This window comes from Lycium ferocissimum, chromosome 9 (assembly GCF_029784015.1).
Source record: "Lycium ferocissimum isolate CSIRO_LF1 chromosome 9, AGI_CSIRO_Lferr_CH_V1, whole genome shotgun sequence".
Classification (NCBI taxonomy): domain Eukaryota; kingdom Viridiplantae; phylum Streptophyta; class Magnoliopsida; order Solanales; family Solanaceae; genus Lycium; species Lycium ferocissimum.
The window spans coordinates 1,427,493-1,453,727 of NC_081350.1; the positions used below are offsets into that span (position 1 = coordinate 1,427,493).

The 26,235-nt window shown below is 35.1% G+C and overlaps 1 protein-coding gene across 1 annotated transcript; it reads left to right on the plus strand.

Annotated features, from left to right (window-relative positions):
- Window positions 1–7,979: 7,979 nt before the first annotated feature.
- Window positions 7,980–24,976, plus strand: LOC132029505 (7-deoxyloganetic acid glucosyltransferase-like). Its single transcript, XM_059418747.1, has 2 exons — window positions 7,980–8,595; window positions 23,923–24,976. Exons 1-2 carry the CDS (start codon window positions 8,118–8,120, stop codon window positions 24,879–24,881), a joined length of 1,437 nt encoding a protein of 478 aa, XP_059274730.1. The 5' UTR covers window positions 7,980–8,117; the 3' UTR covers window positions 24,882–24,976.
- The last annotated feature ends 1,259 nt before the right edge of the window (window positions 24,977–26,235 follow it).

Here is a 26,235-nt window from a genome sequence, read left to right on the forward strand (position 1 = left end):
ATTTCTGATAAAATAGCTAGACATTTTTTTATTTAACAATTTGTAGAAAAATACAATTAACTAGGCCCATAATAGAAAATCAAAATGATTAGTAGCATTTTTCAATATTTAAGACCAAATAATACAATGTGATTTCTTGCGCAATTTAATGTAATTGTTATTGGCATGGACTTTCTTAACAATAGAGTACATCAATTCTATTAGGATAAAAAATTTAATTTGTAATAGTAAATTCCTTAATATTATAAAAGAAAAGAGCTAATTATGGAAGAAAAATAAGGATTTAAAGTGAAATTTATAAAAGTCAAAAAGCATTTAAAGAGCTAAAACGTATACATTTGGTTAAGGATGAAAATGTATTAATTTTATACGCAGACTCCTCAAGCAAATACTGAGGAATAACATAAAGAATACAAAGTATATAGGACTAAGATATGTATAAGTGTTTACGTTAGAAAATATAGGGCTACAGTAAATGCTAACACATGAAAGTGGTTTTCAATATCGCTGGACATAAAGAGGTGATAACATAAAACTTGATAGGAGAAGATATTTCAATTCTTTCCACCAAGGAACCAAACTTTTAATATAAAAGGGAGGCAAACAAAGTAAAATAATATACTGATATTTTGAATTAATTGAATTATAATTATTTTCCTGTAATAAAAATGTCTTTCGCTTTTTATTGGTAGTCTAACGAGACTTCTGTCATCTAGTAATATAAGACTTGGAAAACTAAACACAAACTTAATTAGAGTGAGTCACGTGACCCCCTTTAATTTGCACCGACTTAAATCTTTCAAATGTTTTTCAATTAAGTAAAAAAAAAATGGAATAACCTAGTGGTGAACTGCATTTGCTAGAATTAATTGCAAACAAGTAATAAAGATAAGAACCAAATGATGTCATCACTTAATGGTATGCAATTATCGATGGAGCTTGGCTGCTTTTAGGGTCTTTACTGCATTTTGAACAGAGTGGTTTAAAATGAAAGGGAAAGGTGATGCTTTTTAAGAAAATATTAATCATAGCAGATGTTCATTGCACGAATGAAAGGGAAAGGTGTCACGCCCCAAACCTGGGGAGGCATGGCTGACACCGGTGTCATACTTGACCCAAGCGTATCACTCTGTAACTGTAACTCTGGAGGTAACCCTCAAATTAGGCCGACAAGACCTACCTGCAAACAGACAATACCAATCAAGGCCGACAAGGCCGTATCCTGAATCATTTGAAGATAACATCTATCTCATCTGAAGGGGTAAATGCACCCAAAAGCATATAATATAACTGTGCAGGCCGACGAGGCTGCCATGATCGTCTACAAATAGTAATACCAAAAGGAACATATACAAGGGCCGGCAAGGCCATTATATTGACATACAAAACATACAGGTCTCGTCTAAAAGCCTCTAAAGATAACTGAAATGTATTGTGGTCGGGACAGGGCCTTGGCTTACCCATCGAGTCTGTATTTGAATTAGCATTGAAGTAGGAAAGGGGAGCTGACGCGCATTCAAGGAAAAAAGAAAGATCCAAGTCCAACAAGGATTGGTTTTCGGGTAAAATTATGAAACCAATACTTGAATGGATTCAACAAGACAAGGCGGTAACTACTTCTATATAAACACAACAAGAACAAGCTTTGGAGATTAATCACAATCAAGATACAATTCCAACGTGACGTAAGAGTGAGCGAAGTCAATACCTAGTCTCTCGTAAAACCAACTACAAAGAAGCCGAGATTATCAAGATTTATATTTTAGTTCTTTGTTCATAGTTAGGTTTGAATTGTTGTTCCATCTGTGTAATAGGTGTTTGTATCGAGTTGTAAGAAATTCTATAAATAGGTAGCGTCATTGAAGTATTGAGCATTAAGTGGGTAGACGTGGGGCTGTTATTGGCATATGTTCTGTTATATCCCGTATTTTTGTACATTGGATTATTCGTGAGCTAATTGACATAAATTTAAGGAATAGATTATTTTTGGGATATCGGACAAGGACTTTTAAACCCCGATTTTAATTGGTGCACGATTTGTTTATAAATTTCAATTAGTGTAGAAATATTAGTGGAGATTAGGGATTAATTAACCATGATTAGATTATTAAGTGGGGATTAGTGATTAAATTAATATTAATCAAGTCATTAGTGTGCTAAGTGGACCCCACTATAGCATGGCCAAATCTGATTGGTCCATGCCATAGTGGGGCACGTGTCCAATCCTTGGGCAGCATATATAACCTCAATTTGATGACTAAGATTAGTCATTCACGCCATTATTCATCTTCCACAATATTGAGCTAGAGAGAGAAGTCCAAGACATGGCAGCTCACGGCCATGGCTGTGCAAGTTTAAGCTCACGATTTTGATGCCAAAAATTAAGAATTCTAAGGTGTTTTAAGCATTCAAGTGATTAGCAACGTGAATTAATCCTTGGGGCAGCAAGAACGTTTGTTAGTTGAATTCACCAACTTCAGCAACGTTAAGGAGTTAAGCTTGTTAAGGTAAGATTTAATTCTCTTCTACATGTTTTAGAGGTGGTTTGGACTTTGTATAATTTGGTAGATGTAAATTGGATATAAGGAATTGTGTATGTTGATGTTGAGGAGTCTTTGTTTGGGAGTCGTGTAATGTTCTAGTTAATAATGGTGGATTAATTTTAATTAGTTTTGTCGTGTTGTCATGGATTATATGATGGAAGTGAAGGAAATTGATGGTTAAAGTTGAAGTTGTATTTATTTTGTGGGTTGTTTTAAGAATTTGTTGAATAATTGATGTTGTTGTCGTGTGTAATTGATGTTGTTGTCGTGTGTTGCAAGATATGATTCACAAATTTGGATAAAAGAAGCGTATAAGATATCGTATATGAAGCGTATGTGGTTTGCTTGGTATGTTCTTAGGTGTTCGTAAGATTATCGGGCATTGTTATGTTAATTAGGGGCTGTTTTGGGGCGTGTTGTTATTCTTGTTAAATTGGAGGATTAAGTATAGTTAAGACCTTGCATCGTGTTGTTGTAATGGTTGGACTATTATAAGGTCGTTTCAATGAAATGTTATGACTATAGATTATTAAGAATAACTTGAATATGTCGTAGTCGTTAGTTTAATTATTATTGAATGTTGTAATGTATGGGCTGATTGAAATGTTATGCGGGCTGTTCGGAGTATTCTCGAATCTTGTCTTGGTTAGTCTTGATATAGTACTTGAACGTGTGGTTATGGATGTTGATTTGGTTGTTTTATAGTTGGCTTGAATATAAGGGAAATGCCGCCTAATTTTCTAAAAATGAGCTGCTAACGTCGGAATACGTTTTGAACCTTCCCGTAGCTTAACCATAGTTATTAACATCTTAATATAGGTTGAGACACTTCGGGCAGCGTATATGTATTGTGTCACGGATAAGCGTTAAAGGTATGTGAAGCTATCCTTTCTTTGGAAGCTATTTATATGAAACGAACAAACGACGAATGTGTAAGCTCCTATTCTTAGAGACACTAGGATGGCTAATGTCCTTGACCTCCATAAGTTGTTTCATATTATCTTGATACGTGTCTATGACTCTGGAAGTCCTACTTGATATACTCCATAATGACATTCGAAGGGTACTTGACATGACTGTCGTCTTTGGTATTCAAATGTTAGTTCATTCTTCTTATTCTATTGAGTCTCGTATGATGATTTAGTTTGTATATGGTTGCTCACTACTTTCGTTCGTGCATAATGTTATTATATCTTTCCCCGAGTCCGGGCCGGGTATGTTTTCGTGCACGGTTTCACCGCATTGTTCACCGAGTCCCTCACTGTAAGGTGCACGTACGTATATATATATATATATGATGATATGATGATATGATGATGGCACCGAGTCCCATGATGGGCTGGGCATGGTATACATGTATACGACTTATTCACCGAGTCCATAATGGGCCGGATATGGTATATGATATAGCTATGCATGATTTTCATTTCATAAGGCACAGGTACAGTGAATTCTTAATTGTCATACTTGTCTCCTGTAATCTCTATTTCAGATATGATCTTTCTTATTGTATTTCATGCTTTATATACTCAGTACATATCTCGTACTGACCCCCTTTCTTCGGGGGGCTGCGTTTCATGCCCGTGTACGATACTCGATTTGGTGATCCTCCGACTTAGGAATCCTACTCGGATGTCTTGGAGTGCTCCATTGTTCCGAGCACAGACTTTTGGTACGGATCTTTTGATGTATATTTATGTTTATCCGGGGGTACGGCGGGGCCCCGTCCCGTCATATTTCACTATTGATACTCTTGGGTCCGTAGACAAATGTGTGGGTTGTATATAGATGTTGTGTCAATATGACTTTATTTTGGGGATGTTCCCGTCGAATATGACTTATTTTGGGATGTTCCCGTACGTAGTGGCAGCCTTGTCGGCTTGCGTATTGTGTTATCTTTTGGTTTGTTGTGACTCCTCAGGAGACAGGTTATCTTGATATACATGGCATTCTAAGACAACGTTTTGTTTCTGCAAGCTTCCATATTGTGTTTAGTTTCGGTTTAACTATATCTACCAGGTACGTATACGAGTGTCCAGCTCAGGCATTAGTCACGGCCTACGGGGTTGGGTCGTGACATGTTCAGATCATCCACACATGTTCATATACCCTCTCACTTAGGTCCTATTCATTCGGATCAAGGGTTGTTATTTGGAACTCAGTCTTTCTTGAGTCTTTTTCTTCTAGATGGAAGTTGACTTGCACATTCATTAGTCAACTCTGTACCTTTTGATGTGGAGCCAGACAGGGGCGAATTTATAGGCTAATTTTGGGGCACGTGAACCCATGGTCTCTCCATAAAACTAGGTAATTTATGTATATATTTTTTAAAATTGGTATAATATTATCTGTTGGCACCCATGCTACAAAAAGACTAAATAGTGCACTTAGTTGAATGTTGAGTCATTTACCTAGAGGACTAGGGATCAATTCCCACTTAATATATCTTTTCCTTTTTTCTTTTTAGTAGTACACTCATGTTATAAAAATCATAGATTCACCCCTGAAGCCAGGTTCAATATGTCTTCTTTTCTCAGGGTGTTGCCTGTTCTTTCGAGTTAACTTGACCTCTGTTAGACATAAATTATGAGGACTTTTGCAGTTGTGTGAGACGGAAACACACAAGTTCTTGTGTTCTGACCACTTGTTCCACTGGTAGCTTCTTTTTTCTTTAACTTCCTCTAGCTCTTTCAGTAGAATCTTATTTTTATCATGCTCAGCCTGAAGTTCCTTCTTCACTGCTCAGCCTGAGGTTCCTTCTTCACGACTTTAAGTGAGCCCTTTTGTCCCCTCTGTGATTGCTCAGCCTGATCTTTCATATTTTTGATCATTCCACCAAGCTCTTTCTTCTCAAGTTCCAGAGTCTGCCTCCCCTGACTAGCGTGGGAGCATGTTCCCTTAGGTCGTCAATCATCTCTGCCAGAGAAAAAAAGATTGTTTGATGCATAAAGCATCCCGCGTTAATAGGGTTCGGAAACAGAGCGCACCCCAAGAGTGTGATGTAGACAAAAGTTAGATTCAACTTTTAAGGCAAAAGTTAGCACAACTTGAATTGATCCATCAGAGAATATATGTTTAAAGCAATGGGTTCAAGTCTAGGCGAGTTGGATGGATAAACTTTTTTAGCTAAATTTTACACCCTAGTGTTCTTATTGCCATTTCTCTTCTTTCGTTGTTATTTTATGTATTTTAGCATAAGCCGAGAATGGAAATTCCTTTATTTAATGGGATTCAAATTTTGGCAAATAGTCCTTGACTAGATTTCAGTTAGTTTTGTATTGTTGAATGAAAAAATAAAAAAGGAAGTAGAAAAGGGAAAGAGAAGTGTCATTAATGAATTGACTAGCAATACATGCCCTTGCGGTGCACGGGCCGAACATGTCTATTCACTTTAATTAGCCAGTCTTTAAGGTTTGTATTTTGAAAATAACTTTTGAAAACATTCTAATTGTTATTATATATTGCAACATATACAAAATATATTTTATGTACCATCACTTTAGTTATAATTAAAAAATGGAGTTTAAAAATTAAAAACATATGATGGAATTAAGTCTTTGAGATGGAAAGAGTCGGACTTTTTTCTCATTGTCATTGATAAAAAGTTTTTCATCGATGTGAGAAAAGAAAATTAGCAAGAATATGAGGAAAATTAATATTTTGATTCTACATTTTTTTCTTTTAAATTCTTTAATATCTTATATGTATACGACAAAGTTGATATCCATTTTAATTAACTAACCTCGCTCAAATCCAAACATAAAAACCATTGTTGTATATATTGGATTTTTTAAAAGAAAAACTAATAAAATATTTTTATTAAATTAATTAAAAAATATATTAGAATTTTTTATATTAACAATTATAGATAAAAAAAAATTGTTACAAAGAAATCAAAATTAGAAAGATATATGATATATCGTAAATCACCAAATTTTAATTCCGAAATGAAAATATAAAGTAATACATTTTTTAAATGTAAAGAAATAATAATCAGAGACTGCAAAGGAGAGTAAAATAAGTAAAGTATTGACAAATAAGGAAAACGGGGATAAAAGTCTTTCTGTCCCTTCACTTTCACTTGTCCACGTTAACATATCAAGAAAAAGAAAATTTTCTTCTTTTTATTTTACCCTTCACATTGATTGCTCATTTTGAAATCATTTTCTGAGGCTATTGAGACTATACACCAATAAATATGGATATTATGATAAAATATATATTTCATTTATTAATTCTTAAAGAACATGAAAAGTTAAAAGTGGACAAGTTATGTGTAGGAGAATTAAAATTAAAGTGCATACGTGTATATATGAGAAGAGAATAAATATTCAGTACTATGACATATGTCAAAGTGGGATAAAAAAGTAGTTGGTTAAAGTGTATAATTTATGTATAACTTTTGATACAAATTTACATTGCTATTGTTCGTCTTCTCTTCACATTTAAAGTATTGACAACGAAGAAAAAATGGGGATAAAAGTCACTCCATCCGTTTACTTTTACTTATTCACGTTAACATATCAAGAGAAAGAAATTTTTGTTCTTATTATTAATTTTACCCTTCACATTAATTACTCATTTTCAAATCATTTTCGAAAGCTATTGAGGCTTATACCAATAAATATGAATATTATGGTAAAATATATACTCCCTCCGTCTCATATTACTTGTCACTTTCCCTTTTGCACGCCCCTTAAGAAATCATAAATAAAAAATATATTTTACTAACTTACCCCTATCTCTCTCCAATAAATACATTCTAATCAAAATTGACTACTTTCAAGAACATTTATTATTACGGGTAAGATGGGAAATATTTAATTAATTTTATCTTGATTTTATAAATGAACAAGTAATTTGGACATATATTTTTAGTAATGTGGCCAAGTAATATGGGATGGAGAGGATAAGATGGGAAAAATTTAATTAATTTTATCTTGGTTTTATAAATGAACAAGTAATTTGGACATATATTTTTAGTAATGTCGAATGCTTCATTTATGTACAAGTAAAAATGCACGGAGGAAATAAATATGTGTCGCAGAACTAAAATTGAAGTGCATACGTGTATACATAAGGAGAGAACTAAAAAAGTAGTTTAGTAAAATGGCCAAGTAATATGGAACGGAGGGAGTACTTCATTTATTAATTCTTAAGGAACTTGAAAAGTCAAAAGTCAACAAGTATAAATGCACGGAGGAAATAAATGTGTCAAAAAATTAAATTTAAAGTGCATACGTATATACATGAGAAGAGATAAATATTTAGTAATATAATATATGTCTAAATGAGATAAAAAAAATAGTTAATTAAAATATATACAATTTATATAACTTAGTGGTACAAATTTATATTGATGTGTTAATCCTCTCTTCACACTTATATATATTAGAAAAGTACAAACAAGGGAAAGTTGCACCAACTCCATTTATTAAAGGAACAAATCTTTGACAAATCTTTTTGTGTCGTCATTTTAACCCCTGCCAGATCATATTAGCAAAGAGTGGCTATGTATCTATCTCGTCTCCCATTCCCCACATTCCCACAAGAAGAAGAGACAAGTGAGAAGTGATGGAAGCAGAAATGTGTCCTCACGTGCTGCTTTTCCCTCTTCCAATACAAAGCCCTATCAACTCCATGCTTCAACTTGCCGAGCTCTTTTGTCTTGCTGGTTTGCAAGTCACTTTCCTCAACACCAACCACAATCAACACCTTCTCTGCCGTCACACCAACGTTGAATCAAGATTCCGACAATATCCCAAATTCCAGTTCCGAACTATTCCCGACGGCCTTCCGGAAGAACATCCGCGGTCGTCGGAGCTGTTTGGAGAGCTTATTAGCTCCTTGCAAGCTGTGGCGCAGCCTTTCCTTAGAGAAATATTGCCCGGGGTGACGTGTGTTATACCAGATGGGTTATTTTATTATGCTGTGGATATTGGTAATGAGGTGGGAGTTTCAGTTATTCCCTTTGATACTATTAGTCCTTCTTGCCTCTGGGTTTACCTCTCTTTCCCCAAACTCATTGAAGCTGGAGATATTCCCTTCAAAGGTCAGTACTTTTCCTTTTCAATTTTTACATAACAAATTGTTTAAATGATGAGTAGTATTTCTTTGACTTTCATTCGCCCCTTTTCCCTCATAATTCTGATACAAGTTGAGCTGAATGCACTTTACATTTTTTTTTTTTTGTGTACGAGGGACACAATTACATTAAATTACTAGAGCTCTGGAAAAAAAAAAGGAACAAGAATAATATGTCGGAATTTTTAACTCAAATATTAAACAAATGAGAATAAGTAATACAAATTCTTAAAATGCAACCAAAATAGTGTGTACGCTATATCATCAGTAACGTTTTGTCTCATATTATATTCTTAAAATTTAACGGATAAAAGCTGGGAAACTAACCACCGTTAGCATAACGTTTACTATAGATAACGTAACATGAAAAGTTACATTTGGAAAGCAGATTGCAGCTGTACTTGTATTGAAAGCATATGCTCGTCCTATTTGTCTTTGTTTTTATATGGGTGGCCTATTTATCTGATTATAATTAGCAAAAGACATGATTTTCATTCCGAACTATTTCCGAAAAGTCGACTTTACACTCCAACTAATGGACAACCTATTATCCTCTACACATTTTAGAAGTGAATTTAATGCTTCCCTGATCCACGCATAACCAATTGCACAAGGGAGGTGTTACACACTCATGCGCCACATTAGAAATCTTCTAAATTTTAATTTTTATCTTCTTTTCTTTTGTTAATTATATTTACACTAATTAATTCCTAAGTAATCATTAAAATCCTCCAATAATTATATCTTCTTCATCACTAAATCACCCCACCATCCCATCTCGCCGGAAACATCATATCCGCCACCACCACCTGGTTTTGCCTCTCCTTTTCTTTTCACACTACTAAGTTTAAGACCAATTTAAAACTCATACATTAATTCCCACTGACATTATACGAATAATGTGGAGAATGTAAAGCTTCAGTTTCATGCTACATCAAATTACTTTCCCCTTATCAATACAGTATCAAATTAATTTTAAAACTAGTCGTGTGAAGAAAAAGAGAGACAAAACCAAGTTGATATTTCAGTGGGCAAAACCCAAAACAGAGGGAGAGGGGAAAGCTAGTCGCTAGCCGGTGTTCAATTCTTGTGGGCGACAGGGAAGTGGGTCGTTGTGACCGTCGTCGCCGGAGACAAGCTCGTCAAAGCTCCGACAGTGGTGGAAGTGAAGATGACCTCGCGAGAGACTTTTAGGGAGATGGGGAATTATTTGTTTGGGTTTTCCTTTAGAGAAAAGAAAAATAAGGGAGAGATGAGAGTTAGAAATAGGGGGAAAATGAAGTGAGGGGTGGGGGAAGGGTCGGGGGAGGGGTGTGCGGAATGATTAAATTTTAAACAAAATGCGCATCTATTTTAATTATTTTTATATTTTGTGCCACATCAATTCTCAGTAGAAAAGAAAAAATTCATTTTTTAAATGTGTAGGGAGTAACAGGTCGCCCGAGTAGTTGGGGTGTGAAGTCGACCTTTCGCGCATAGTTCGGGGTGGAAACCATGCCTAAAAATGGTCATGTTTGCCCTTGTACTCTCGCAAATAAGCTATATTTGCCCTTCATTATACTTTTTCAACATATTTGTGCTTGTCATCCAGTTTTAGGGCCATATTTGCCCTTGTATTCTACAACATAGCCGTATTTACCCTTACACCGTTAAATCTTCATGTCTTACCTTAATTTTTCAACGTGGTGCCTGCGTGGCATATATATTTTTTTCCAAATTAAATCTGACCACCATTTTAATTATTTTAACCCACCCAGCCCAATTAAACCCAACCCACCAACCAAATTAAACCCAATTCCCTGCTTGATACGTTGTGAATGACTTTGATACTTGGTTTCTTTCTGCACTGTGGAGCTCATTGCAATGATACTCGAGCTTTGCAGTTCGTTTGTCCATGTGTTTCCCCAAAGACCCAAAGTACCTGACATATGCCTAGTTCAAATTTAGAGCAATCAATTCGTTATTGGTTCACAAATTTACCTCAACACTAGTCCTCTTGAATTCAAACAATTGAATTTACAGGAACAAGGCAGTGATTAATGCACTTGGAAACATTAAAAATTTAACTGTGAATAGTTGATCATTGCGATCCAACAACATCAGCACTATGTTAAACTTATTCCAATGAACAGAAACAGATAAGATTATGAACAAATCGAATCACACATGCAAATCACAAGAATGTAAACAAATGTACAAAACAACTAAGAATCTACTGCAATTAATGTTGAGACTTTACTGCGACTAAGACTGCTGCAATTAATGTTGCAGGAGCTCCATAATGCAGAAAGAAATTAAGTATCAAAGTCATTCACAGTGTATCAAGCGGGGAGTTGGGTTTAATTTGGTTGGTGGGTCGGGTTTAAAAAATAATAAAAATGGTGGCCAAATTTAATTTGGAAAAAATATATGCCACGTAGGCTCGCCATGTTGGAAAATTAAGGTGGGACATGAAGATTTAACGGTTAGGGTAAATATGGTTATTTTTTTTAGTACAAGGGCAAATATGGCTCTAAAGTTTGATGACAAGGATAAATATGTTGAAAAAGTATAACGAAGGGTAAATATAGCTTATTTGCGAGAGTAAAAGGGAAAATATGACCCTTTTCCATTATTGTTTCAATTTTCGCTTTCAGCTTTCAAATCATTTTATGTTTGAAAAACCAAAATAAAAATTAATACAACATAGAAATTAACAATAACCTTTTTTGGTATTAGATAATCAATATCCTGAACATAAATTAAAAATTGCAATTCTCTTAAAATTTCTAGTTAAATTATGCAAAAATTAGGGAAACACAGTCTTTCGTAATTTTCTTTTCCTTTGAGAAAAAGGTGCAAATATACCCCTCAACTTTGTGATTCAGAGTAGATATATCACTCATTTAAAAAGTGGTACACATATACCCCTGAGGTTACACAAATAGTGTAAATATACCATTTTTGCTAACAGATTTTTTTAAAATAAAATCATTTAGCTTGTTTTTTAATTAAAAAATACCACGTGGCTTTAAAAAAATAATTCTACCTTTTTTTTTTTTAGTAAATTTGCTCTTTTAAAGGCACGTGGTAATTTTTTTCCTAGTGGGTCGTGTCTGATTCATTTACAAAAATGAGTAGATTTTCTTTTTTTAAAGTCAAGCAACTATTTTTTTTTTAAATGAACAAGACAACCCATTAGAAAAAAAATTGTCTCGTGGCTTTAAGAAAATAAGTCTTCAAAAAAAATAAAAATGGTTAGACTAATTTTTTAACGTCACATGACCTTTTCTTAATTAAAATATAGGCTAAATAATTTTTAAAAATATTAAAGGCAAATGGGAAAATGCTTATTTGCACCATTTATATAATTAATTATGTGATATTTGCACCATTCATTCGCGCAACGAGTGATATATATGCATCACTTTTTTAAAGAGGGGTGTATATGTTTTAAATCGTTAAGTTGAGGGGTATTTACACATTTGTCCATATTATAATATACTAACAAATGTATACGTATATAAGGTAACCTACCCCTTCCGTCTCGTTTTATGTGGAAGTGTTTGAATTTTGAGAGTTAAGCGGATTTTTCTTTAATCTTTACTTTTTTACATGCCGTTAAATATATTAAATTTTCAATTATTGTGATATAATTCTAAATATGTAAATTTTTATTGTTTATTCTCTGAATACCTTTCTTCAATTTTTTAAATATATAATTCTTTTTTCATTATTATCTTTCATTTCATTATTTCTTATTTTCCCACCTTTACTTCATGTGTTTCCATTTAATTTCTCATATTTTAATTTATTTTTCTTTATTTTCTTCATTTCACTTAGCTATGTTATAATTCTAACTTTTTGAAACTATACCTCATAATATTATAAAGTTGAGTCATCCACAAACTTGATTAATGATGAGTGATGTCATTAAAGTTAGATTTCTTGTTGTATGATTTTATAGACAAACCTGACTTATACTAAGTGATGTTAAAATTGATAGATTATGTTTTATTAAACATTTGAACAATGTTATGAAATTATGATTGTAAATGTGTCAAACATGCAGTTCATGATGTCTTGCAATATATGTGCTTTTTTGAAAAGTTTATAATTAACTCAATTAAATTATTATTTATTTAAAAATTGTATATCAATTAGTTTTAATTATAATATTAGCTACAAATATATAATTATTTAATACTTTATTTTAAAAATAATAATATGTATTTTGAATACCTAGAGATATATAAAAGTTAGTAATATTTCTATAAGACATTTGTCAAACATTAACATCTAGCTTTTTATAATTAACTTTTATTTTTAAAATTTAACAAATCTAACTGTGTAATTATACTTGTGCAACCAAACATTATCTTGTAAATTACAATGTAATTACGTTATCTCAGACAAACAACAACAACAACAACATACCTAGTGAATCCCACAACGTGGAGTCTGGGGAGGGTAGAGTGTACGCAGACCTTACCCCTACCTTAAGTAGGGAGGCTGATTCCGGAAGTCCCTTGGCTCAAGAAAAAGCATAGGAAAGGCCAGATACGGGCAAACAAATCAAAGCAATTATGAAAATGAAAACAATGAAAGTAAATAAGCCATTATAAACCAACAGATACTCGCAGAAATCAAGAGACAAGAAACTATAGAGCAATATAACTACTCGTAAGAAAGGATAAACGCGACTACCTACTAGCATTCTACCCTAATATGAGTCCTCCATATCCTCCTATCTAAGGTCATTTCCTCGGTAAGCAGGAAATGCGTCGTGTCCTGTCTAATCACCTCGCCCCAATACTTCTTCGGCCTACCTCTACCTCTTCTGAAACTGTTGCTAGCCAGCCTCTCGCACCTCTGCACTGAGGCATTTGCATCTCTCCGCATCACATGCCCAAACCATTTCAGCCTCGCTTCCCGCATCTTTTCTTCCACTGAGGCTACTCCAACCTTATCTCGGATGACTTCATGCCTAATCCTATCGCTCCTAGTGTGCCCACACATCCATCGCAACATTCCCATTTCCGCCACTTTCATCTTATGAACATGAGATTTTTTGACTGTCCAACACTCCGCCTCATACAACATAGTTGGTCTAACCACCACTTTGTAGAACTTGCCTTTAAGTTTTGGTGGCACCTTCTTGTCACACAACACTCCGGAGGCAAGCTTCTATTTCATCCACCTTGCACCAATACGGCGTGCGACGTCATCATCAATCTCCCCATTTCCTTGTATAATAGACCCAAGATACTTGAAGCTATCTTTCTTCTGTATGACCTGGGTGCCAAGCTTCACTTTCACGTCAGCCTCATGCACTAAATCATTGAACTTGCACTCCAAGTACTCTGTCTTGGTCCTACTCAACTTGAACCCTTTAGACTCCGTGAGTTTGTCTCCAAACCTCCAAATTTTGGCTTAGCGTTAACTCCGCCGCGAGACTCGTCAATCAGGACTATGTCATCCGCAAATAACATACACCATGACACCTCACTTTGAATTTGCCGCGTCAATCCATCCATCACCAAGGAAAATAAAAATGGGCTAAGAGCTAATTCCTGGTGCAACCCCATCACCACTGGAAAGTGCTCTGAGTCTCCTCCCATAGTCCTTACCCTGGTCTTGGCCCCATCATACATGTCCTTGATCGCCCTAATGTACGCCACAGGTACACCTCTAGCCTCCAAGCATCTCCATAGAACCTCTCTCGGCACTTTGTCGTATGCCTTTTCTAGGTCGATGAATACCATGTGCAAGTCCCTCTTCCTCTCCCTATACTGCTCCACCAGTCTCCGTACAAGATGAATAGCTTCTGTAGTTGAGCGCCCCGGCATGAATCCGAACTGGTTCTCTGAGATAGACACGCCTCTCCTCACCCTCATCTCCACCACCCTTTCCCACACTTTCATAGTGTGGCTTAGCAAACTTGATCCTCTCGTAGTTGTTGCAACTTTGAATGTCGCCCTTATTCTTGTACAATGGAATCGTTGTACTGCATCGCCATTCTTCGGGCATCTTAGTCGTCTTAAAGATGACATTAAATGCTTTGTAGTTACTAGAATGTATAATTAATACCCTAGTAATTACACCAAATCTAATTACAAGATGGCTTTCCAACATAGACCCTTAAAAAATCTAAATCTTGAAATTTGAACGGTACCACATTAATCGGGCCAAAGAGAGTATATAAATGCAAAATAATTTTTTTATTTAAATTATAAGTACATAAAAGTATAACTAAAAATTAAGCTTGAACTGATTTGTGATTTACTCCATTTTTAAACATCCAAAAACTAATAAACACATTCGCAGATTTAGCACCAAAAAGCATAAATATTGAAGAAATGATACTCTATTATCCATATCCATGCTTAAAAGTAAACGAATAAAACGAAGGATTGTTGATCTTAATTAAAAGAAAAGAATCCGAACGCAAGCAACAGACATGGGCCACCCCTATATGACGTTAGTTGCAGTAAATTCGTAACTGTCGCCGACCTTTTACGTTAACGTCCGACCCTTTTTCCATCTATTGTCAGTCAAAATTTATGAATAAAATATAGATTAAACATTACTATAGATAGCGTTTATATTGCTTTGGTTACTATTTGAAAGTTTGAAGTAGTTTTGTTAATTTGTTTATTATTTGTATTATTTTGGTTAAAATTCTATTATGTCGTGTTAACTACTCCAATCACTGGACAAAGTAAGGAAATGCTACTTGTGACTAAAAATGAAGGTCTGATTGGTCAATGCATATGTGGTATGAAATTGAAATAAATTCTATCTTCGTTGCCAGCATCAAGACATGAATTGCTATGCATAATGTGTTATTGTAATAACTTCTGGGATATGTTAAGATTACCTTTCCCGGTAAAGGTTAAGTATTGCACCAAGTATGTCTTCAAGAATAGATAATTAAGGTCATTCTTTATCATTTTATTGATTACGCAGGCGTTTGGCCATGAAAATCAAATATTTTTCATTTTATTTAGAATTTTGAAGTTGGAGTTGTCTCTGGTTATAGTTTTTGCAAAGAATATTTAGGTGTTTGAATGTACTAAAAGTGAAAAAAGTGAAAATAAGGTTTTAGGTGTTTTCCAAATTCGAGTTGTATTTGGAATTTTCATGGCCGACACTGATTTTCAAATAGAGTAAAAAAAAATTCGGAAAAAAGTGAAATTCTCATGGCCAAACGGGTCCTAAGTTTTGCCCTTCAGCCTTAGGCATATTGATTTGTATATTCACTGCCAGGAACTCTGTCCCAGATTCAAAACACTAGCATTGTGCTAGTACCAATAGCTTGTACTCCCTCTGTTTCAATTTATGTGAACCTATTATTATTTGAGGGGTCTACGAGGTGATTTTTTGATCATGTTTTTCTTACATTTTTTCTAAATTATTTGAATTATAAATTGTCATGACTTAGTCCTTTATATGTAGTTTCTAAAAATATAAATTTTATTTTTATAAATTTGAAAAATCAATGTTAAAATTTGTGGTTGTTAGAAAATGAATACGAAGCAAGGACAACGAATTGTGTACCTTAAAGCAGCGGAAGATTAATCGTCGAACTTGCCACCAAAATTTTTGCCCCAAATCGAACTTTGATTCCCTAGGACACAAAGCTATGATTCCATAAACTAATTGTCTTTTTTTTTTTTTTTTTTTTTTTTTTTGTATGTTAATATGGAAGAAGGTATGAAGAGAATTTTCTTCTCTATTTTTTGTCACTGTATGTTGTTGAAGACTATAATCCCTTTATTAAAGGGAAGTGAACAGCAGTTAACCAATAAACTGCTCCCATTACAATTCAGCATGTATTAATTTCTCCAGAGAAGGTTATTTTTTTTATTTTTTTTTGAAATCTGATCTCTTTTATAATGGGTCGGGTCGTCCCACATGGAGCGACTCATGATCCATACCCAACTTCCAAGATCTCCCACTTCGCTCATGGTGGGCTAGACCCACTATCATGTTAATAACACACATAATTCATACAGACAAATAGTTTGTACAACCTGCGAGCATCATGAGCTATACAAGAGCTCTACATAGGAATTGAAACACATACGGAAAGAATCCATTATTAAATGTGAAGATCATATTACTCGCAATACCCCAGACACCATTCGCTACTCCACTAGCTAGTTATCCGATCCCTCATCCTCGAAAGAGGCGAACTCGAGTTCATGTTTAACTTTGTATCCATAATTACACTTGACACCCTTATGGTAAGTGTAATGGCCGGTCTATAAATACAAGTTAAATTAATAATTTTAATTGTCTTCCCTTTCTACTCGAATCTATCTGTTCCAAATCAACTGCTTTCCTAGACATGCATTGTATTGCCGAATCACTCATGACTATTAGTAACATGCTAAAGTAGCAACACTGATTGAAACTTCAAGAAACAGTCAAAGGTCAAAGGGTATTCCATTGAAAAGTTAATGTAAATTTTTGGGGTCTCACAATGAAGAAGCAGGGATCCATTCTTCCATTAACCCGTTGGTCGCTTAGCACACGTGGTATGAAACACGTGTTACAGTGTTCTCACCATATAGGGGTGCGTGTGTCTCATTCATTTACTCATTCAACACCGTACAGATCTTGATCTAGACACCTCCAGATGTCTAACCCGAGCTTCTCTCTTTAATGATCCTCAAATTCATCTTCTTAACGAAACTCATATCTGGCTTACAGAATAAGTCATAACATGGTGGTGGAACTCATCTCTTCACATTACTCAACGTAAAAGGCGATTGCTCGTGTGAGAGAGCCAATCTCGCGACTTGTTCGACACACTTTATCAGTAAAATTACATCATCACATGCATATAAGATATGAACACAATTTCAAGAGTAAAATATTGATGAAAATATTATAACAACCAAGTCAGTTTACAATACAAAAATATGATCATATCTTATGCAAACCTAGAGCCGTAACATGTTTCTCAAACAGGTCTCTAGCTATCGCATTTGTAAAAGGATCAGCTATCATTTCTCGCGTAGGTATGTATTGTAAAGTTACTTCTTCACTTGCTACTGTGTCTCTTACAAAGTTATACTTGATGTTAATGTGTTTGGTTTTGCTGTGATACTTAGGATCCTTTGTGTATGCAATAGTTGCTTGACTATCACAATGTAAAATAATTGATCCATGCGAATTCTTTGCTACACTCAAATGCTCAAAGAATCTTTTTAATCAAACAACTTCTTGTACTGCAGATGCACAAGCCACGAACTCAGCTTCCATAGTTGAAAGAGCCGTGCAAGTTTGTTTCTTACTTTTCCATGAAATAGCACCACCATTAAGTAAGAAAGCATAGCCGGATGTCGATTTTCTATCGTTCCGGTCACCACCCCAATCAGCATCTGTATACCCTCTCAAGTGTAAATCATTTCCACTATAACATAGTGAATAATCAATAGTTCCTTTCAGGTATCGAAAGATCCTCTTCACAGCTTTCCAATGATCTCTTCCAGGATTGAACTGATACTTGCTAACCAGACCTACGACATAACAAACGTCCGGACGAGTACACATCATAGCGTACATCAAACTTCCGACAGCACTTGAATATGGAACTCGAGCCATGTCTTCTTTTTCTTTTTCAGTCTCTGAACACATTTCAAGGCTTAAAGTCTCACCTCTTGCTATAGGAGTATCCATGGATTTGCAACTATTCATTCGGAAGCGTTCCAAAATTTTCTTTATATAAGTTTCTTGAGATAGACTCAAAAACTTCTTGGAACGATCTCGTTGGATCTTAACACCCAATATATAGTCTGCTTCACCCATGTCCTTCATGTCAAATAACTTTGAAAGTCATGGCTTGATCACTTTGACATACTCCAAATTATTTCCGGCTAATAAAATATCATCCACGTAAAGGAAAAGAATTACAAACATTCCATTGGATTTTTTCACATAGATGCAATGGTCTTCATCGATCATGGTGAAATCATATGATATCACCTCTTTGTGAAATCTCAAATACCACTGCCTTGAAGACTGCTTTAGGCCATAAATAGATCTTTTTAATTTGCACACTTTCTTTTCTTGGCCTTTAACGTCGAAACCTACAGGTTGTTCCATGTAAATTTCCTTGTTTATTTCTCCATTGAGAAAAGCTGTCTTCACGTCCATTTGGTGTAACTCTATATCCAAACGTGCAACAATAGCCAAAAGTAAGCGAATTGAGGTAAACTTCACAACTGGTGAAAAGGTTTCCTCATAATCTATTCCAGCTTGTTGGGTAAAACCTTTTGCAGCCAATCGTGCCTTGTATCTTTCTATTGACCTATCTGCTTTGCGTTTAACTTTGAGAACCTATTTGTTCCTAATAGCTCTACGCCCAGAAGGAAGATCAACTAGATCCCAGACTTTGTTGGTTCTCATGGACTCCAATTCTTCTTTCATTACTTTCATCCATTCATCTTTTCCAGGGCTTGCCAAAGCCTCAGTAACAAAATTAGGCTCATCTAATTCAGTGGGGGATACCAAAAAAACGTAATCCTCAATCTCGTATGATCGTTTGGGTATACCTTTTCTAGTACTCTTATGCAATTGAAGATCAGATTCCTCAATAGGATTTTGGGATTCAAAACTCCCACTTGGATCAGGAACGGATCCTTGATCTATTTGACTATCAAACATGTCTAAAGGCACTGTCTAATCATCTAAATTCGACATTTCGTAAAGAGGCTCTCCTTCCTTTATTTCGCCATTTTTTTTGGAAAATCATTTTCTAGAAATGTGACATCTCGTGATTCAATTTCAGTTATACTTCTATCTTCTAATTCAGCAATGAACACATACCCCTTGGAGTGTTCGGAGTATCTTATAAAGATACATTTCTTCCCTTTTGGACTCAATGCAACACAACCTCAAGGTCGTAGATCGTTCAGGTTTGGTTTATGACCAGTCCATAGCTCATAAGGAGTGGAAGTAACTGACTTAGAAGACACTTTATTCAATATGTACGCCACAGTCAACAATGCATCTCCCCAGAAGGATATAGGTAAATTTGCCTACGCCATCATGCATCTTGTCATGTCCAATAATGTTCTATTCCTCCTTTCTGCTACACCATTCTGTTGAGGTGTGTAAGGAGTAGTTAACTCTCTCGTAATGCATTTTTCATTACATAATTCTTCAAACCATTTTGATAAATATTCACGGCCTCTATTGGTTCTTAAAGTCTTTATACTTTTATCTAATTGATTCTCAACTTCATTCATATATCTTCTAAAGAATTCAAGTGCTTCAGATTTGTGAGAAATCAAATAGACGTAACTGAAGCGCGTGAAATCATCAATAAACGTAATGAAATACAAAGCACCAGAACTTGCCCTCACATTCATTGGACTGCAGATATCATAATGGATTAATTGCAATGGGGAATTTGCTCTCTTAGCCTTCCTAAATGGTTTACGTGTAATCTTTCCGGCAAGATAATTTTCACAAGTTGGCATTTCGATTTTGGAGAAAGGACCTAAATGCCCTTCCACTGCCAATCTATTCATAGGTCTTTCCCTATGTGACCTAATCTTGCATGCCATGTAATAACATCAACATCACTATTACTAGAATAACATGTCATTACACAACAGTCAACATAATAGTCATAAGTTGAAGTATTACAATCTAAAACGATAAAACCGTCATAACGAAGTCCAAAACCATAAAAAATATTGGCTTGAGTAATTCTAACACCATTGCTACTAAACTTTAAATCAAAACCAAGATCTAGAAGAACAGACACATATACTAAGTTACGTCAGATCTCTGGATCATATAGGACGTCATGCAACATCAAAGATCGGCCACCACGTAAGTCCATTTTGCAAGTGCCTATCCCTTTGACTTCAAGCTTTGCATTATTTTGTACATATATCCACCTTGATCCAGGTGAGACTTGAAGAAACTCCACAAATGCTTCTCGATCACGACTCACATGGTCGGTAGCCCCTGAGTCAACAATCCACACAGGATAAGATTCAGTTAGTAAAATAGTGCTAGAAACATATGTAGCACTTAGAGTTGCGTTTTGAAATGCTACCTTTTTCGGCTCGGGACACTTATGAGCAAAATGCCCTGGAACATGAGAGTTGTAGCATTTCATCTTGAAAAAACCATTTTCCCTTCATGGTATTTGACTTGTTCCTTTTCTTGGAGGGTCCTTCTCCGGTCTCCTTACCCTTTCCGTCATTTTTTCAATTCTTCTTGCGTTTGAAGCCTGAAGACTTCGTACCACTTGATTCTTCCACATAGGCACTAGATACAGTTTTAGCAGCACTAAGCCGTTGGTCTTCAAGCTCGACATGATGGGAAACATTAGAAAAGTTTTGATTCTATCATTATGGGTTAAGTTAACCTTCAAATGTTCCCAACTGTTAGGAATATCGGATCATTGACTGAACCTGCTGCTCATCAGAGAGAACATGACCAACACTTTTGAGTTGAGCAATCATGTTAGACATTACCCTAAGGTGTTGTTTGACATTGTAATCAGACGTTTCTTGTAAGTGTCAAATTTGATAGCCAGTTGTCTAAGGCGGGTCACAGTAGTAACCCATATGTCTCTCGTAAGTGTGCCCACATAGCATGAGCAATAGGGTATTCCTCACATTCGTGAATGAGATCATCAACAATAGAACTCATAATAATCCCACGTGCAGTAGAATTTTTCTTTTTTTTTATGCATTGTAAGTTTCCAGATCTCTTCTGTGTTAGGCAGTGTTACCCCCTTCTGGGTGAACCAAAACATGGTTAATACCTTCCAGAGCATCTTGCTCTTCCAGTACATACCACATTTTACGACTCCAGATTTTGTAATTCTCACCGTTTAGTTTCTCGCCCTTATTTAAATCAGCAATGATGCTCTTAGATGCCATATCTGTTGATTGAGACAATTAAGTAAGTTTTTACTCATCAATCTTTACCCTTAAAATAAAAGCATATGATATACACATTCAAGCAAATCAATTTTCATAAAGGTTTCACATTTATTATAAAATCGAAAGGCCACAAAAGTTTCCAATCATCATCTACGAACTAAATGTTTAACCAAAATTAGAATCATTTCTTAAGGTGCATTTAATTATATTCGTGACTAGAATCACACAGATTCTTTTAGTCTTATCCCGTTACAACATTCTGTTATACATATCAATTAACAATAAATAAATATTCATATGTATATATAACATAAGAGATAAACAAACATGTGTTCATAAAAGGAATTTACACAATTGCAAGTCATATACTACTCGTCTATGGCTTTCTTCTCATTACACGGGTGACTAGGATCTAAAATACTTTCAGCCATGTATTTAGCCAATTTATCTATGGGAGAAAGTCTAGAAAGCTGAGATTTAGGAACTATCGGACTCAATCTGAGTCTATAACAACTCTTCAGTAGCCAAGATTTCTTAATCGTTGTTGCTATTTCCTTTTCCTCCCACTTGGATTCAAGTTCCATGGTGTATACCCAAATGGGTTCATTTGGACCAAACTTGTGATAAATATCAGCCAACTGACCCTTCCAATAATCTGGTAAAGATTGCTCCAATATTCCCAAGGCATCCCAACTCGAAACATATTTAAAATGTTGAAACGTTAGTTTTGATAGCTTCCTCCCAAAAAAACAAAGATGACTTGGTATAGATGCAGATGCGTTCATTTTGAATTTTTGAAATTCTACATATTTTCTTTCTCCTTCCCTTCGCACAATTCTTTCCTCCCTAAGGATATTTTGTAGCGTCCTTGGGACATTTGGGATGACCTAAGCCTGAATCATTACTGAATTTAGTCCTTTGACGACGCATTCTTCAACGTTGTCCTTTTGCTTTACTTTTACCATCACTCCCACTTGGAGCAATTCGAGCATGTCCCCGTCCAGCCATGTCTGAAATGGGAACAAGGAAACAAAATGGTTGTTACCATTCAATGTAACAACATATGCCACAATTAATCGTAGAAGACAAAATTATGTTTAAGGGTCATCAAGACTAAACAAAATACACTAAGGAGACAGAGAGTTATTTAAAGATCAATTTGCAAAAAAAAAAATATAGGTCCATAATTCAGATGACACAAAATATGAAATCATATAACAGTAACAAAATTCGGGCATAAGCACTGTTATTCAAAAAAAAAAACTAAAGAAAAAAAAGTGCATCATCTAGAAACGTGACTTCAAGGAGAAAAAATAGTCACTCTTAACACATAAGAGCATTTATGACTCATTCCCACTTATTTAATAACAAATATTGATACTTATGCAATTAAAAAGTACATCAAAATGGGTCTTTCATAAATTCTCCTTCTGTCAATATTCTCTCTTTAAACAAGGTTGAAATAACTAGTCACCATTGAAATGGGTACCACTAGTGAAATATTCAAATAGGTACCATTAGTGAAATATTACCAAAAGGTATCACTGGCGAATATTCCAACGTGTTTCAGACTTCACTTAATTCGTTTTTAGATATTACTGTCAAAAAAATTGGGACAACAATTTTCATGACAGTAACTTTTTCAGAAAGACTAGGAAACAAATAAACCCTAGGCTCTGATACCAATGTTAGAAAAAGAAATACGAAGTAAGGACAATGAATTCCGCTTAATCGTTGAATTTGCCACCAAAATTTTTGCCCTAAATCGAACTTTGATTCTTTAGGAAACAAAGTTATGATTCCACAAACTAAATGTCTTTTTTTTTTTTTGTGTGTTAATATGGAAGAAGGAATGAACAAAACTTTCTTAATGGGAAGTCAACAACAAACTAATAAACTGCTCCCACTACACTTCAATGTTATTTTTTTTATTTGATATCTTTTATAACAGGTCGGGTCGCCCCACATGGAGCGACCCATGATCCATACCCAACTTCCAACAGTGGTCAAAGTTATGAAGTTTGACCCTCATACTCCAAAGAGGTTCACATTAATTGAAACAGATAGAATAGATAACATCGACTAAAAAGATTGAAATTTCTTCATTTTCCTTGTTGGATGAACTGTTGCTATTGTATATTCCCTCTGTTTCAATTTATGTGAACCCATTTCCTTATTAGTCCGTGCCAAAAAGAATGACCTCTTTTTATATTTAGAAATAATTTACCTTTATGCAATGATTTATAGCCACACAAAATATATGTGATTCATTTTACACCATAAGTTTAAAAGTTTTCTCTACTTTCTTAAACTCTCAAGGCCTAGTCAAATGGGTTCACATAAATTGAAACAGAGGGAAGTTAAATTCTTTACTGATTTGTGACAATATTTAACAGGAAATGACTTGGACGTATTGATAGAAAATGTACCTGGAATGCAAGGTCTTCTAAGGCGTCGTGATTTTCCGTTCTATCGCCTCACCAATTGTGCGACAGACCTCTATTGCCAACTCGCTCTCAAGGAAATTCGAAGTATCCCTCGATCCCATGGACTCATATTAAACACATTTGAAGATTTAGACGGCCCATTACTATCTCTCATTCGCTCTCATTGTCCTAAAGCGTATGCTGTTGGGCCGCTACACTTGCAACTCAAGACAAGGCTTGCTGATAAAAGAATGCCCCTGCCCTCTTCAAATAGTTTGTGGGAAGAAGACCATAGTTCAATTCAATGGCTCGATGTACAACCCATAGAATCAGTAATTTATGTAAGTTTTGGAAGTCTTGCAACTTTGACAAGGGAGGAAATTTTGGAGTTTTGGCATGGGTTAGTAAATAGCGGAATAAGATTTTTATGGGTAATGAGGTCCAACTTATTGCGGGAAGAAGAGTTTAACCACCAATTTGTGAAGGAGCTTATGGAGGGTTGCAAAGAAAGAGCTTACACCGTGACTTGGGCTCCACAAGAGAAGGTACTAGCCCACCCAGCTATTGGTGGGTTTTTAACTCATAGTGGGTGGAACTCAACTATGGAAAGTATTGTTCAAGGAAAGCCCATGATCTGTTGGGCTGTTTATGTGGACCAACGAGTCACTAGTAGATTTGTGGGTGAGGTATGGAAAATTGGGGTGGACATGAAAGACATATGTGATAGATACATTATTGAGAAGGTGGTGAAAGATCTGATGGTAACAAATAAGGATACGTTCAAGAAATCGGCTAACAATTTATCCATGTTAGGAAAACAAAGTGTTGGAGAAGGAGGTTCATCGTACAATGCTTTTGAATATCTCGTCGAGGACATTAAAAAATTAGGCAGAAGAGGGAAGGATACCAATCCTAACTGCATAGGATAAACAAAGTAAAGCTAGCAATCCTTATTCTGTAGACAAGTGCAATTAATATAAATGTTACCGGCCATATATATCCACCTAAAAGAATATATTATTTTCTTATCGGACACAAAGTTATTCAGAAAGTTCCATGCCAGTTGTAGAAGTTGAGCAAGTTGTTTTGACCGATATATATATATAAGTTAAGCTACAAAACTTACAAGATGTGTACATCAAATTATTTCAAATTACCATTGTTAAGTGAATTAATAAGATGTGAATATATATTACTCCCTTTGTCCTAATACACTTTTCTTTTTAGTGTGTTCCAAAAAAAAATATATATATATTTCTATATTTAGAAATAATTTACCTTTAAACTTCTCTTTTTACCTTTAATGAAATGATTTACAACTGATAAATATCTGACTTGTTTTAGACCATAAATTTCAAAAGTCTTCCTTTCTTTCTTAAACTCCGTGCCTAGTCAAACTATATCTCATAAATTAGGACTGAGGGAGTACTAATTAACAGGTATTTGAACAAGTGCAATGCATATTAACGAACCAGTTTCTGAAAACGCATGTCGGTGAGAAAAATCAAAAAGTAATATTAATAGTACGGAATAGGGCCAAATATACCCCTGTACTATTGGAAACGGGTCAAATATATCTCTCGTTATACTTTGGGTTTAAATATATCCCTGTCATTATACTATTGGTTTAAATATAGCCCTTCTCCGTTAAAGTTTTCAAAGTTAGACATTCAATCTTACGTGGCACTGACATTTTATGAGGTGGATACCATGTGACATGCCACCTGTAACACTTCGTAAATCCGAGTTAAGTGTGAAAGTGTATTGGAGGATAGGACTTTACTGTTTTTGCCAAATGTAAAATACGGTCCGTATACCTTGAGCGTATTTCACCCACCTTCTTAGGTGGCTCGTTTTTGGGCTATCATAAAATACGGCCGAGTTTACGGCTTTTTGTATTTTGAAATACGATCCGCATTTACGGACGTATTTCACCTATTCCCTAAGACCGTTCACTGTTTTGATAATCGTTAAATACGGTCTCAGAATACGGTCCGTAAACTCTGGCCGTATTTTATCCGCCGCCAACTGTGCATATAAATAGCGGGATTCAATTAATTTTATGACTTATTCTCATTCCCATAAACCTTAAGGACGAAAACCCTTTCTCCAAGTCTCCTAACATAAAGGTAAGAACATCTTTAACATTATTAATCAATCCTAGCATTAAACTCATGATTCTTAACATGGTTCTTGAATGAAAAACCTCGGGTTTGCAAAGTAATCCTTCTCAAGGTGACTCAAGCTAGGGTTTTGGGTGTTCTTCGTTGCAAAAGTAAATTG

Bases quoted from the DNA above. Each gene is read 5' to 3' on its own strand.
- LOC132029505 (XM_059418747.1), top strand. From the start codon at position 8,118: ATGGAAGCAGAAATGTGTCCTCACGTGCTGCTTTTCCCTCTTCCAATA. The intron at 8,596-23,922 runs GTCAGTACTTTT...AATATTTAACAG, and splicing joins TGGAGATATTCCCTTCAAAG to GAAATGACTTGGACGTATTG.